General features: G+C 45.4%; 1 protein-coding gene across 1 annotated transcript in view; it reads right to left on the bottom strand.

Moving 5' to 3' along the window:
* LOC146079844 (uncharacterized) overlaps positions 1–16,555 on the bottom strand; it is a 267,124-nt gene that overhangs the window by 165,359 nt on the left and 85,210 nt on the right. The window contains exons 4-6 of the mRNA XM_083186483.1: positions 9,899–10,307; positions 8,878–8,943; positions 8,613–8,691 (exon numbers count right to left, since the gene is read on the bottom strand). Of these exons, the coding sequence (XP_083042609.1) occupies positions 8,613–8,691; positions 8,878–8,943; positions 9,899–10,307 (554 nt within the window). The remainder of the gene's footprint in view (positions 1–8,612; positions 8,692–8,877; positions 8,944–9,898; positions 10,308–16,555) is intronic.

The raw sequence follows: 16,555 nt of genomic DNA, 5'->3' as shown, positions 1-16,555 counted from the left end.
ATATACAGTATGTGTGACTATATACAGTATTCATGTGCACAGGTGTGTGACAGTATGTGTCTATACAGTATTCATGTGCACAGGTGTGTGACAGTATGTGTATATACAGTATGTGTGACTATATACAGTATTCATGTGCACAGGTGTGTGACAGTATGTGTATATACAGTATTCATGTGCACAGGTGTGTGGCAGTATGTGTATATACAGTATTCATGTGCACAGGTGTGTGACAGTATGTGTATATACAGTATGTGTGACTATATACAGTATTCAAGTGCACAGGTGTGTGACTATATACAGTATTCATGTGCACAGGTGTGTGACAGTATGTGTATATACAGTATGTGTGACTATATACAGTATGTGTGACAGGTGTGTGACAGTATGTGTATATACAGTATGTGCGACTATATACAGTATTCATGTGCACAGGTGTGTGACAGTATGTGTATATACAGTATGTGTGACTATATACGGTATTCATGTGCACAGGTGTGTGACAGTATGTGTATATACAGTATGTGTGACTATATACACAGTAATCATGTGCACAGGTGTGTGACAGTATGTGTATATACAGTATGTGTGACTATATACAGTATTCATGTGCACAGGTGTGTGACAGTATGTGTATATACAATATGTGTGACTATATACAGTATTCATGTGCACAGGTGTGTGATTTTATGTGTATATACAGCATGTATGACTATATACAGTATTCATGTGCACAGGTGTGTGACAGTATGTGTATATACAGTATGTGTGACTATATACAGTATGTGTGACAGGTGTGTGACAGGTGTGTGACAGTATGTGTATATACAGTATGTGCGACTATATACAGTATTCATGTGCACAGGTGTGTGACAGTATGTGTATATACAGTATGTGTGACTATATACAGTATTCATGTGCACAGGTGTGTGACAGTATGTGTATATACAGTATGTGTGACTATATACACAGTAATCATGTGCACAGGTGTGTGACAGTATGTGTATATACAGTATGTGTGACTATATACAGTATTCATGTGCACAGGTGTGTGACAGTATGTGTATATACAGTATGTGTGACTATATACAGTATTCATGTGCACAGGTGTGTGACAGTATGTGTATATACAGTATGTGTGACTATATACAGTATTCATGTGCACAGGTGTGTGACAGTATGTGTATATACAGTATGTGTGACTATATACAGTATTCATGTGCACAGGTGTGTGACAGTATGTGTCTATACAGTATTCATGTGCACAGGTGTGTGACAGTATGTGTATATACAGTATGTGTGACTATATACAGTATTCATGTGCACAGGTGTGTGACAGTATGTGTATATACAGTATTCATGTGCACAGGTGTGTGACAGTATGTGTATATACAGTATGTGTGACTATATACAGTATTCATGTGCACAGGTGTGTGACAGTATGTGTATATACAGTATGTGTGACTATATACAGTATTCATGTGCACAGGTGTGTGACAGTATGTGTATATACAGTATGTGTGACTATATACAGTATTCATGTGCACAGGTGTGTGACAGTATGTGTCTATACAGTATTCATGTGCACAGGTGTGTGACAGTATTTGTATATACAGTATGTGTGACTATATACAGTATTCATGTGCACAGGTGTGTGACAATATGTGTATATACAGTATTCATGTGCACAGGTGTGTGGCAGTATGTGTATATACAGTATTCATGTGCACAGGTGTGTGGCAGTATGTGTATATACAGTATGTGTGACTATATACAGTATTCATGTGCACAGGTGTGTGACAGTATGTGTATATACAGTATTCATGTGCACAGGTGTGTGGCAGTATGTGTATATACAGTATTCATGTGCACAGGTGTGTGACAGTATGTGTATATACAGTATGTGTGACTATATACAGTATTCATGTGCACAGGTGTGTGGCAGTATGTGTATATACAGTATTCATGTGCACAGGTGTGTGACAGTATGTGTATATACAGTATGTGTGACTATATACAGTATTCATGTGCACAGGTGTGTGACAGTATGTGTATATACAGTATGTGTGACTATATACAGTATGTGTGACAGTATGTGTATATACAGTATGTGTGACTATATACGGTATTCATGTGCACAGGTGTGTGACAGTATGTGTATATACAGTATGTGTTACTATATACAGTATTCATGTGCACAGGTGTGTGACAGTATGTGTATATACGGTATTCATGTGCACAGGTGTGTGACAGTATGTGTATATACAGTATGTGTATATACAGTATTCATGTGCACAGGTGTGTGACAGTATGTGTATATACAGTATGTGTGACTATATACAGTATTCATGTGCACAGGTGTGTGACAGTATGTGTATATACAGTATGTGTGACTATATAAAGTATTCATGTGCACAGGTGTGTGACAGTATGTGTATATACAGTATTCATGTGCACAGGTGTGTGGCAGTATGTGTATATACAGTATTCATGTGCACAGGTGTGTGGCAGTATGTGTATATACAGTATGTGTGACTATATACAGTATTCATGTGCACAGGTGTGTGACCGTATGTGTATATACAGTATTCATGTGCACAGGTGTGTGGCAGTATGTGTATATACAGTATTCATGTGCACAGGTGTGTGACAGTATGTGTATATACAGTATGTGTGACTATATACAGTATTCATGTGCACAGATGTGTGGCAGTATGTGTATATACAGTATTCATGTGCACAGGTGTGTGACAGTATGTGTATATACAGTATGTGTGACTATATACAGTATTCATGTGCACAGGTGTGTGACAGTATGTGTATATACAGTATGTGTGACTATATACAGTATGTGTGACAGTATGTGTATATACAGTATGTGTGACTATATACGGTATTCATGTGCACAGGTGTGTGACAGTATGTGTATATACAGTATGTGTTACTATATACAGTATTCATGTGCACAGGTGTGTGACAGTATGTGTATATACGGTATTCATGTGCACAGGTGTGTGACAGTATGTGTATATACAGTATTCATGTGCACAGGTGTGTGACAGTATGTGTATATACAGCAGTGGTAGCCAACCCTAGCCCTCGAGAGCTACCAACAGTGCACATCTTCCAGACAACCTAGCTGCTGCACAGCTGCACTCATTAATCACTGACACATTTTAAAAGATACACAGATGGAGCTAATTAGCTCACTTGTGATTCTGTGAGGAGACCTGCAAAACATGCACTGTTGGTAGCTCTCGAGGACTAGGGTTGGCTACCCCAGTTATACAGTATGTGTGACTATATACAGTATTCATGTGCACAGGTGTGTGACAGTATGTGTATATACAGTATGTGTGACTATATACAGTATTCATGTGCACAGGTGTGTGACAGTATGTGTATATACAGTATGTGTGACTATATACAGTATTCATGTGCACAGGTGTGTGATTTTATGTATGTATTGTTTACTTTTATTGTTAAACTGCTGTCCATAAATGTAGGAATATATTTAGCCAACCAAGGTGACAGGAACCCTAGTTTCTGCCCTGCCCTAGGTCACCTTTCTGTGTCCCTGTAGTGGGCATAAGTTACCTCACACCCACACACACTGTACCCTCTGTTCAGCAGGTGAGCGGCAGCGATTATGCGGGTGCCCTGTACACACTGGGCTTACACATACAAGTCGTCCAGGGTATATGGGCCTTAAGAGGATCAGTGCTCTGACTGCAGGACAGACTGGGGGTACCTAGGGTCTAGTGTCCGTATGTTGGGAAGCACAGTCAGTCACTCATTCTGAGCAGCCATTCTTATATGGATAATATTCTCTATGTAATGTGAGGGTCTGGGGTCAAGGAGCGGAAGGACCAGAAATATCAGTGTATACCCGATTACTCTGCCCTCCACCAAGGTCCTGTCCGTGTTCTACCCTGGTCAGGACCTGGGTAGAATTCCTGTGTAAAGGGACACGGGTTAACCCCTTTTACACCGCCATGGACCTGGGTCCACAAGGGAAAAATCCGGGTTATTGCGGCAGTGTAAAAGGGGTATAATTAAGGTTGCGGTTTGTTCCTCATATTTCTTATTTGAAGTGCAATTTAATGAGGCAGAATGATGAATGTTGTGGACTCACACTTTGGGTCTGGATCAGAACTGAAAGCTGCAGTTGTCTGCTGGTACATAGCAGCTTCCCAGACAGAAAGAGAAAACTGCGAATTAATACTCTATCCACCCGTAAATCCATACCCAAACCATCAAGAGGTTTTTCCAGTCTGTGCAAATAAGAGTAAGGGGGTTATTCTAGTTCACTCTCTCTGACAAAATCCTTCTTAGATGGACAAAACCATGTGCACTGCAGGTGGGGCAGATGTTACTTGTGCTGAGAGAATTAGATTTGGGTGGGGTTTTACTTCAAAGTGAAATCTATATTGCAGTGTAAAAATAAAGCAGTCAGTATTTACCCTGCACAGAAACAAAATAACTCACCCAAATCTAATTCTCTCTGCACATGTTACATCTGCCCCCCTGCAGTGCACATGGTTTTGTCCATCTAAGAAGGATTTTGTCAGAAAGAGTGAACTAGAATAACCCCCTAAGTCTGACCCTTCTCCAATTCTGCGACTGATACAGGCTAATGAAGGCCAGCACTGACATCACAGACCCTCCCCTGTGCATGACTGGGTGTTTGTGTGTGTCCTCTGACCCGGGCCCCCTGATAGGCCCGAGCCCAGGTAAAATGTACCCAACCCCCTCCCCTCTCGGCGGCCCTGGCGACTGATACAGGCTAATGAAGGCCAGCACTGACATCACAGACCCTCCCCTGTGCATGACTGGGTGTTTGTTTGTGTCCTCTGACCCGGGCCTCCTGATAGGCCCGAGCCCAGGTAAAATGTACCCAACCCCCTCCCCTCTCGGCGGCCCTGGCGACTGATACAGGCTAATGAAGGCCAGCACTGACATCACAGACCCTCCCCTGTGCATGACTGGGTGTTTGTGTGTGTCCTCTGACCCGGGCCCCCTGATAGGCCCGAGCCCAGGTAAAATGTACCCAACCCCCTCCCCTCTCGGCGGCCCTGGCGACTGATACAGGCTAATGAAGGCCAGCACTGACATCACAGACCCTCCCGTGTGCATGACTGGGTGTTTGTGTGTGTCCTCTGACCCGGGCCCCCTGATAGGCCCGAGCCCAGGTAAAATGTACCCAACCCCCTCCCCTCTCGGCGGCCCTGGCGACTGATACAGGCTAATGAAGGCCAGCACTGACATCACAGACCCTCCCCTGTGCATGACTGGGTGTTTGTGTGTGTCCTCTGACCCGGGCCCCCTGATAGGCCCGAGCCCAGGTAAAATGTACCCGCCCCCCTCCCCTCTCGGCGGCCCTGGCGACTGATACAGGCTAATGAAGGCCAGCACTGACATCACAGACCCTCCCCTGTGCATGACTGGGTGTTTGTGTGTGTCCTCTGACCCGGGCCCCCTGATAGGCCCGAGCCCAGGTAAAATGTACCCGCCCCCCTCCCCTCTCGGCGGCCCTGGCGACTGATACAGGCTAATGAAGGCCAGCACTGACATCACAGACCCTCCCCTGTGCATGACTGGGTGTTTGTGTGTGTCCTCGGACCCGGGCCCCCTGATAGGCCCGAGCCCAGGTAAAATGTACCCAACCCCCTCCCCTCTCGGCGGCCCTGGCGACTGATACAGGCTAATGAAGGCCAGCACTGACATCACAGACCCTCCCATGTGCATGACTGGGTGTTTGTGTGTGTCCTCTGACCCGGGCCTCCTGATAGGCCCGAGCCCAGGTAAAATGTACCCAACCCCCTCCCCTCTCGGCGGCCCTGGCGACTGATACAGGCTAATGAAGGCCAGCACTGACATCACAGACCCTCCCCTGTGCATGACTGGGTGTTTGTGTGTGTCCTCTGACCCGGGCCCCCTGATAGGCCCGAGCCCAGGTAAAATGTACCCAACCCCCTCCCCTCTCGGCGGCCCTGGCGACGGATACAGGCTAATGAAGGCCAGCACTGACATCACAGACCCTCCCCTGTGCATGACTGGGTGTTTGTGTGTGTCCTCTGACCCGGGCCCCCTGATAGGCCCGAGCCCAGGTAAAATGTACCCAACCCCCTCCCCTCTCGGCGGCCCTGGCGACTGATACAGGCTAATGAAGGCCAGCACTGACATCACAGACCCTCCCCTGTGCATGACTGGGTGTTTGTGTGTGTCCTCGGACCCGGGCCCCCTGATAGGCCCGAGCCCAGGTAAAATGTACCCAACCCCCTCCCCTCTCGGCGGCCCTGGCGACTGATACAGGCTAATGAAGGCCAGCACTGACATCACAGACCCTCCCATGTGCATGACTGTATTTTCTGATAAGCCTGAGAGAAAAATGTGAAATGATATCGTAGATACTTATGCTGGTTAATGGGGGTGTTATCTAAGCTTTTCCTTGATGGTGCTTCTTTTATTTCCGCTCAACTAATTGTGGTACAGTATGTAAAGAAACAGAGATGTGATTTCTTATTACTCTTTAAGGATAAGGATGTAACTTCTTAGAATGAAAGTCCTGGTTGTCTACAAATATTGTTGCCTTCTTAATGACATATCTCACTTACATGTTAGAAAAGCGAGTCGAAGCATATCAAGGTTTCGTTGGATGCATAAATAGCTGCCAATAGTTTGTACCTTACAATTTTCGGCTCATCACTACAAAAAGGACATTATAGAACTGCAAAAAGTCCAGAGAAGGGCAACCAATCTTATAACCAACCAAGTCCAGAGAAGGGCAACCAATCTTATAACCAACCAAGTCCAGAGAAGGGCAACCAATCTTATAACCAACCAAGTCCAGAGAAGGGCAACCAATCTTATAACCAACCAAGTCCAGAGAAGGGCAAACAATCTTATAACCAACCAAGTCCAGAGAAGGGCAACCAATCTTATAACCAACCAAGTCCAGAGAAGGGCAAACAATCTTATAACCAACCAAGTCCAGAGAAGGGCAACCAATCTTATAACCAACCAAGTCCAGAGAAGGGCAAACAATCTTATAACCAACCAAGTCCAGAGAAGGGCAACCAATCATATAACCAACCAAGTCCAGAGAAGGGCAACCAATCATATAACCAACCAAGTCCAGAGAAGGGCAACCAATCTTATAACCAACCAAGTCCAGAGAAGGGCAACCAATCATATAACCAACCAAGTCCAGAGAAGGGCAACCAATCTTATAACCAACCAAGTCCAGAGAAGGGCAACCAATCTTATAACCAACCAAGTCCAGAGAAGGGCAACCAATCTTATAACCAACCAAGTCCAGAGAAGGGCAACCAATCTTATAACCAACCAAGTCCAGAGAAGGGCAACCAATCATATAACCAACCAAGTCCAGAAAAGGGCAACCAATCTTATAACCAACCAAGTCCAGAGAAGGGCAACCAATCAATATGGGTTGGAGAAATGAAGCTACTGTATGAGGACTGATTAGCCGAATTAGGAATGTTTACGATGGTAAATAGGCATTTACAGGAAGACAAATACAGATATATCAGGGGACAATATAACGAACTGTCAGTCACCCTATTTACTGTGAGGTCGGAGACTAGAACATGTGGGCATTTGCTTAGGCTGAAGGATAGAAGATTTCAAACCCTCCAAAGGAAAGGTTTTTTTATGGTCAAGCAGTAAAAGTACGGAACTCTCCTGAAGAGGTGGCGTCGGCAGGCAAATTAAGGCTGGATAAGCATTTATTGGACATTATTAGCCCAAAGTGGAATCAAATTAAAAAATGGCTTTAAAATCCAGACAACACCCTCTAAGGGTCCTGTAAAAGGTTGAACATGGTGGACGCCAGTCTTTTTTCAACCTAAACTACTAAGTTAATATGCAATATAAACACATCAAGGTATCTTTGATTTGCATGCATACCAGTGCTCACACGATCAACTATAGCAACGTTCTCATAAAGGTTTCTTTAAAACCATCACGTGTCTCTTTTAAAAGAGTTCATTCTGTATACAATACAATGTAAAACCAATACTAAAATATAAAAGTGTGTGCAATGGGGTAATCACAGCTACTGTACCTCTGAGGATCGCCAGTCCCATAAACAGTGCAATAAAATCCAGTATGATAGCACTGATGACTTGAAATAAAATTGGGTGGTACCTTTCCTCAGCGGTCCTGTGATAGTGGCGTTCCCTTCTGTTGACAACAATTTCTCCTGCCAATGTGTTTGAAGAATATCTCTCTTCATCCAGCCACATTGTGATTACGATCCATAAGCATTTTCTGTCACTATTCGGGCTCGCACATGCAGGATACGATTTGTACACATTCGTAGTCATTCGATCTGTGAATTTGCTGATCAGCGATCAACTCTGAATCAGGCCCTCAATATCATCACAATAGCAAAGGGAGGAAGACATACACTAGATGATACCTCCATGTTGTACAAGCTAGACTGTCCAATGCCTCTGTGTCTGGTGGTTCTGCAGAGAAACCAGGTGGTCTATCTGTGGCCTGCCGCACTGGCTGACATTTCTGTACTTCTACTGGTAACGTAATATAAACCAGGAATATAATACATGAAGCAGGCATTGTACACTCACCTAAGTCTGACTCCATTAGATGGCCACTGGTGGGACCCAGACTGTCGCTCCAATTGACCAGGTAAAGCATTATGGTTGTCTAGACAATAGAAGGAGACAGAAGAACAAAATGTAACAAAAAGGATTATTTGGTCAATTTACAGCCTCCTGATGTGAAAAAAAATGAAAATATGGAAATTTCACCATTTAAAAAGCTTCTGAGAAACACTATGCTATAAATTATCAATCACATAAAAGTCTAGTTAGACAGACACACACCACTTACCACTTAAAGCAATTCTCTGCGGTATCTCTACACCTTGTCCCTGAGCAGACAGTTTCTGTCCGCGCCCTGCAAAGGATGAAAGAATTCTTCTGAAATACTACATACACATATATATATATATGCACACCATAACGTCACATAGTACATGTCACTGAAATGTCCCAGTACAACCCAGTGTTATAGAACTGTTACATGCTACAATTTTGCCAACCTACATGTACACACATTTGTTTACAGCTATTCCAATTATCCTCCTATTGGCCTCTCCCCCATGCCCCAATTACAGACTCGTCACCACCTCTTCCCTCCCAACCCACATCTACTTCCCAGTCATACCCTCCCCCCCATGCCACAATTACTGTCCCATCACCAACTCTTCCTTCCCAACCCCCATCTACTTCCCAGACACACCCTCCCCCCCATGCCACAATTACTGTCCCATCACCAACTCTTCCCTACCAACCCCCATCTACTTCCCAGTCACACCCTCCCCCCCATGCCACAATTACTGTCCCATCACCAACTCTTCCCTACCAACCCCCATCTACTTCCCAGTCACACCCTCCCCCCCATGCCACAATTACTGTCCCATCACCAACTCTTCCCTACCAACCCACATCTACTTCCCAGTCACACCCTCCCCCCCCATTCCACAATTACTGCCCCATCACCATCTCTTTCCTCCCAACCCAGATACTCTTCCCAGTCACATCCTCTCCCCCATGCCACAATTACTGCCCCATCACCACCTCTTTACTGCCAAACTCTCCCCCATGCCACAATTACTCCCTCGTCACCACCTCTTCCCTCACAACCCGCATCTACTTCCCAGTCACACCCTCTCCCCCATGCCACAATTACTGCCCCATCACCACCTCTTCTCTCCCAACCCCCATCTACTTCCCAGTTACACCCTCTCCTCCATGCCATTTACTGCCCCATCATCAAATTTTCCCTCCCTCTCACCTCCATTCCCCAATCACAGCCATTCTTCCCTCCCATTAGTCCAAGTTGTACCCACCCCAGCTGTGTTGCGGTGTGGGTTCCTCTATCATCTGGACATTATAAGCTACAGACTGTGCTGGAGAACTTAAAATGGGCAACAGTTTGTCCCCATGCATCATCAGATCCTCAGCATTACACATCATGTCCAAAGGTTCCTGGGGTACGGATTCCTGAGAGACAATAGCTTCTGGGGTCTGTTTGGGTTTGTCTACAGCACAAACACACAGTGTGGCATTAGGTGTAAGTCCCAGTTCCTGAAGAGTACGTGGCAAGTCCTCCTCAGTGAAATGTCTAGTGGGGAAGGTCTGCAACAAGCTGCAGGTTGAAAGAGAGGACTGCAGACTGCTAATATGGTTATAGACACATTGCAAAGAGGTGTCTGCAGGAAACTCCAAACGCAGAGAATGTCCAGAAGGAAGACGAATCTGCAACAGAATGTAGAATGTGTGAGTGGTGGCAGAGGGCGGGTTATACTGTATTATGAGAGATAAATGTATTATCAATAGTGTGACAACAGCTATATATTATATATGACAAGGAATCACATACACTGGATAAGATGTAGCAGATAAACAGCACAGGCAAAGATGGTTACAGCATTGCAGCATACACTTGTCACAGCATAGTCCAAACTCCTCAGTATTTCAGAGTCGTCAATACTGTAGCCCACACCCCCAGAATATCACCTGGGCAGCTATCACCATCAGGACTAATGTCATCCTACCCTGGAAACACCTATATCAGAAAGCCACAGGTGCTGCTAATCAGCCCAACCCTGATCAAACTTCGACCGGATCTAATTTTACTGCTGCTGGTGCTACAATTTCTAATGTATATTTTCAACTGGATCATTATCACACTTATATTTTTCCGTACCGTCCGGAATAAATCTCAGGGGCCGTGAGATGGCACCTACTGTTATTGCATTGGATCATTTGGGCATGAAATGAAAATCACTGGCTGAACATAATATCTACAATAAACTAAGAGTCACAGTTATATCAGTTGTCTGCTTCTGCTCTAGGGCACTAAATGTTAAAGAGTCTGTAGAATATGTGATGTCACTTTCTGCTGTCAACTGTGGACTGTAGAATTGAATGTTCTTATTGTCATATTTTAGAGTAATGTTCCCAGGGGTATCCGGTCATTCAGGCCGGTCGGTTTTGTTGCAGTAAACCGATGTATCCATCTTGTTTCAAGTCTTAGTAGATTTCCTCCTCTGTCAACTCCTCGGATCGATTCCGGGACATGGTCTATGGCCATGTGCTTGAGGTCCCTTAGTTTGTGCTTCGACGATACAAAGTGTTTGGCCACTGGCTGTTCATGGTCCTTGCCTTCCAGTGCTGCCTTTATTGCGGACCTGTGCATGGCCATCCTCTCCCTCATGGTTCTGACCATCTTTCCCACAAATATTTTGTTGCAAGGACATTGTATTACGTAAACTATATGAGTCGACCTGCAAGTCAGTATGTGTCTGGGGGCGTGGCTACGGAGAGCAGGGAGTGAGACGTGTTGCACGAGTCTCTCCTGCTCCACGAGACACCTGTAATCCTGACTTACTTTCCCCAGGAATGAGCGGCTTCTAGTGGGAAGAGGAGGAGGAGGAGGCCGCCCACCTACTTACAAAAGACGCGAGTCTGTACACCTGCAGTAAAGCTTTGTGACGGCTGAGGGGGTGAAGCACTGACGGTGATACCGCATCCGGAAGTGAGGTGTGCCTGGCAGTGTCTCCTGGGTGAGACGGAGCTTCCGCTAGGTCTGTAAAGGAGACGCGAGAGCCCAAGCGTGGAGCTGAGGACGCGGACTGCAGAGAGGCGCAGGGAGTGCGATACCTGGGCTGTGGAAACAGGTGGGAGACGGAGCCGTGAGGTCGGGCACCTGATCGCGAATCCGGGTGAGAGACGGAGACGCGGGTGCCAGAAGCTGTTGCTGCCGGCCCGGACGGGTGCAGGCAAGGAGAAAAAACTAACCTGTTAATCCGCAAGCGAGACACGTGAGCGTAACCCACTGACCGCGAATCCGGGTGAGAGACGGAGACGCGGGTGTAAGAAGCTGTTGCTGCCGGCCCGGACGGGCGCAGGCAAGGAGAAAAAAAAAAAAACTAATCTGTTTAACCCACAAGCAAGAGGAGTAAGGCGTGGGCTGCCGGGTTGGTGGAAGCAGCCGCGAGAAGGAACTGCCGAGACGGGCACTGGACGGCGACTCCGGGTGAGGGACGGAGCCGTGGATGCCAGAAAACCACTGCTGCTGATTACCGCTGGCCACCTGTTTATTCACGCTGTATACTTGGAGAGGAGAGTTGTATGATCCCGGGCAACTGGGTTGAATACCACAATTAAACGGCGGACTGACTGCCCCCTCTTAGGGCAACTGAAGTGAATAACTCCTCCAAAAAGCCGTATTGGGCATCCTTCCTAAAAACAGCTAAGTTGAACACCATGTACCCTAAATCAAGAGGGGCGACGCGTCAAACTGTGAGTAATTTGATATTACGTTTAAAAGCCGCATAAACTCTGAGCAGCAGCAGGGATATACATACAAAGCCCCACTTAAAACAATTGCTCACTGAGCTCCCACGCCACTCCATCCCACTTCATCGCTAAAATACTGAAGAATTAGCTGCAGCTTCCTCGTGTATAAAGACTTACTAGCCCAGAACCACTGGAAATTAAGTCACTATCTTTCCCCTGCATTAATCCCCCGCTTAACCACACAGCACCCTTGCAACTAAAATGCCAAAAAACCAGAACACAACAGCGGCCAATAAACTGTCAAAATATGCCAGGCAACCAAGCACCCCAACACCTATTACAAGGTCGGAGACCACCCCTCCTGTTACCCCCCCCCCAGAGGCAGAACAGAGTGAATCTTCCATTCAAAAAGTATTGGACGCTCTCGCGGCCAGTGAAGGGCGGTTAGCAAACAAAATAGAAAAAGTCCAAGAAGATCTGGACGTAATGAGACAAGCAGTACAAAGGGTTAAGGAACGTGTCAAGGAGGTAGAAACCCGTACATCTACACTGGAAGATATGGTTTCCCCCTTGACAGGAAAAATAGAGAACTTAACTGCTCAGTTGAAGCTAATTAACTCTAAGGTCACAGATTTGGAGGGTCGCTCCCGGAGAAGTAACTTGAGATTTGTTGGACTACCTGAAAAAATAGAGGGGACAAACACAGAAGCATTTTTGGAAAGTTGGTTGATTAAAACATATGGTCGAGAGGCCTTTTCCAAATTCTTTTCAGTTGAAAGGGCCCACCGGGTCCCTCTGAGAGCCCCCCCCTCCAGGAGCCCCAGCACGAACAATTATAGCAAAAATGCTGCACCATTCAGACCGGGACATTGTATTGAAACTAACTAGAGCCCAGGGCCCCCTACTTTGGGACAATTCAAGAATATCGGTGTTTCCTGATTATGCCACTGGAGTACAGAGGGAAAGGGCACAATTATTTTAAGTAAAAAAACGACTAAGGGACTTGGAAATTCAGTATGCAATCCTGTTTCCCGCTAAGCTTCGGGTGGTGTGTGAAGGGGAAGCAAAATTTTTCCTTACACCTAAAGATGCAACAGACTGGCTGGACATTAAGTTTCCAGGCAAACGTTCACTGGCGACTAACTAATTTGGAGACTGGCGGTCTTTAAAACAACACAGTTTAGAAAAAATGCATATGTCCTCCTGCCTCCTCTTCTTTTTTTTTTTTTTTTTCTCCCTCTCTCTCCTCTCGTGTAGTTTATTTAAGGTACTGGTATCACTCTTTGTATCAAAGCTAAGACATGTATGAAATATTGGTACTTATGTAGTAACTGGGCTGCCGATTTCTAAATCGGGTCGGATCGGGAGATCGCATCGCATCGCATGCGACCATGCGATTCGATGCGATGCGATGCGATGCGATGACCCGATTTTTCCATAGGAATCAATGTTAAAATGGACTGAGTCCATTTTAACATGGAATTCAATGGGAAAAATGGGTCCTTTTCATACCCCTACTATCCAAGTGGGCATGGAGTTGGATATAAACCTGTGGCGAGCGTAGCGAGCCACCGAGCCCGAAGCGTGGCGAGCGAAGCGAGCCCCGCGAGGGGACGAATACCGTCCCCTCGCGGGGCTCGCTTCGCTCGCCACGCTTCGGGCTCGGTGGCTCGCTACGCTCGCCACAGGTTTATATCCAACTCCATGCCCACTTGGATAGTAGGGGTATGAAAAGGACCCATTTTTCCATAGGAATCATTTTAACATTGATTCCTATGGAAAAATCGGGTCATCGCATCCGATATCGGATGCGATGCGATGCGATGCGATATCGCATCGCATCGCATCTGATTGTATGCCTTAACTTAAGGCATACAATCAAAAAATCGGCAGCCCAGTTACTACATAAGTACCGAAATATTTGTTTAAAGAGGAAGTAGTATTGCATGTGAAAAACAACACTTTGATATTAGGTTTAAACGGTAATGGTTTACGTACAGTATTAAATTTAAACCCATGTGATAACACCCCTCTGAGGGGAGGGAGGTATTGAAAGAGTATGAGTAATCAGCATTTAGTAGGCACTCTTAGCCACAATAACAACTTGATGCGTATGCCGACCTTCCCCTTTACCTTGTGCACTTTATTTAAAGTACCGGTATCATTCTCTACACTAAAGATAAATCATATCTGAAACGCTTGCTTAAAGAGGAGATAGCATGGAATTTTAAAAAAAGCAAGATTCTGATAATAGGTCTAAAGGGGAAGGGGTTTTTCCTTTTTTTTTTTTTGCGGAAGCTGCTCACTGGGGATCGTATGATAATGGCTGGTGGCCATTATATCTATTGCCCTAAAAAATACCTGTAATCGGCATGTCCGATAGAATAGTGAGTGTAAGATGTGTGGGGGGGAGGGGCAGGAAGCATGTCAAAGGGAGAAGAAAGGTAGGGCATGCAGGGTGGGGGGAGGGAGGGAGGGGAAAAGATAGGGTAACTAGGTTAACAATATGGAACAAAGGGAAACGATATTATTTAGAACGCTCCAGCTCTGGTGGAATATATTTGGAATGGGGACTCCCCCCGGATTTATGGTCACCATGAAGTATAGCCTCCTCACATGGAATGTGAGGGGGATTAACGATAAAATAAAAAGATCTCTGGTTATGCGGCAGATCCGACAACATGCCTCCGACATAATATGCCTGCAGGAGACACATTTAGTGGGGAATAAGGTTTTTGCCCTTAAGAAGCCATGGATAGGATGGGCATACCATTCTACCTTTACCAATGTATCAAGAGGAACCTCAATACTGATTCGTAAGGGCATACCGTTTGTTCCAATAGAAGTCCATATTGATCCAGATGGGAGATATGTATTTATAAAGTGCAAGATAGGCTCATTAGGATTTTTAATTATGACAGTATATATTCCACCTCCCTTTAATTTCGAGGTACTAAAAAAGGCAGCAGAGTTTATGGCTCTGCACCCAAAAACCCCGACCATGATCTTAGGGGATTTCAATAATATACTCGACCCTATACTAGACAGGGAAGGTAAGGGAAAGCCTAGGGGAAATGGATTTGCAAACTTGGTAAGGGAAATGGGGCTATTAGACGCTTGGAGGGCAAGATTCCCCACGGAACAGAAATATTCTTGTTTCTCAAATACACATTTCTCCTTCTCTAGGATAGATTTGGCACTGGTCACTAGGGAATGCATGCCCAGAATACGCACGGTACAATATCTCACTAGAGGTATATCGGACCACTCCCCATTAGAACTAAGCATGGACCTGGGAGAAGATAGGGGATATTCTTTATGGAAAATGAATGCTAAGTGGCTCACTCATTTCAAAGTCGGGGAGGACTCGGAACCCCAGTGGCAAGAATTTTTTGACCTAAACCAGGGCTCAGCCTCGGCAGAAGTCACCTGGGATGCCTTTAAAGCAAATCTCAGGGGTTTATTTATAAAAGAAGTAGCCATGAAAAAAACTAGTCATAAGAAGGAAGAACAGCGACTTGAAATAGACTGCTCCCGGTTAGAACAACAATACCTCCAGGGGAAGACGCAGGAGAATAAAGAGGCCTGGATGAGTGCCCAAGAGGCTTGGCGCAAGTGCCTCTCTGATAAAGCAAGGTATAGGGAGCTTTTCGCTGGGCATACTAGATATGCTGAGGGGGACAGGCCGGGGAGCTTTTTAGCCGGGCTTGTAAAAGCAGAACACTCGCAAAATACCATAACAGCATTAAGGGACCCAACGGGATCAATATTGACACAAACCCCAGATATAGTTAAGAGGTTTATGCAGTTTTATAGAGAGCTTTATACATCCCAGGAAATTTATACCTGAGAGGAAATCAGAGAGTACCTGGGGAAAATAGAACACCCTGTGATGATGGCTGAATCGAGAGACATGTTGGATAGTCCAATAACTTTAAACGAAATAGAAGAAGCTATAAAAGATATCCCCGGAGGTAAATCACCCGGTATGGACGGCATTCCACACGAACTATATAAAAGACATAATAAATTCTTCTCCCAAAAGTTTTTAGAACTGATCACAGAACTCTATGCTGGAAAGACTATATCCGCCTCTATGACAGAAGCGCTAATTGTTGTAATCCCAAAAAAAGACAAGGATCCCAGCCTGGTAGAATCATATCGACCGATCTCGCTGTTGACAAATGACATCAAGATAATAG

This window comes from Crinia signifera, chromosome 5 (assembly GCF_055691185.1).
Source record: "Crinia signifera chromosome 5, ASM5569118v1, whole genome shotgun sequence".
NCBI classification, from domain to species: domain Eukaryota; kingdom Metazoa; phylum Chordata; class Amphibia; order Anura; family Myobatrachidae; genus Crinia; species Crinia signifera.
The sequence above is the reverse complement of the archived record's forward strand: the minus strand, read 5'-3'. Positions and strand labels throughout refer to the sequence as shown.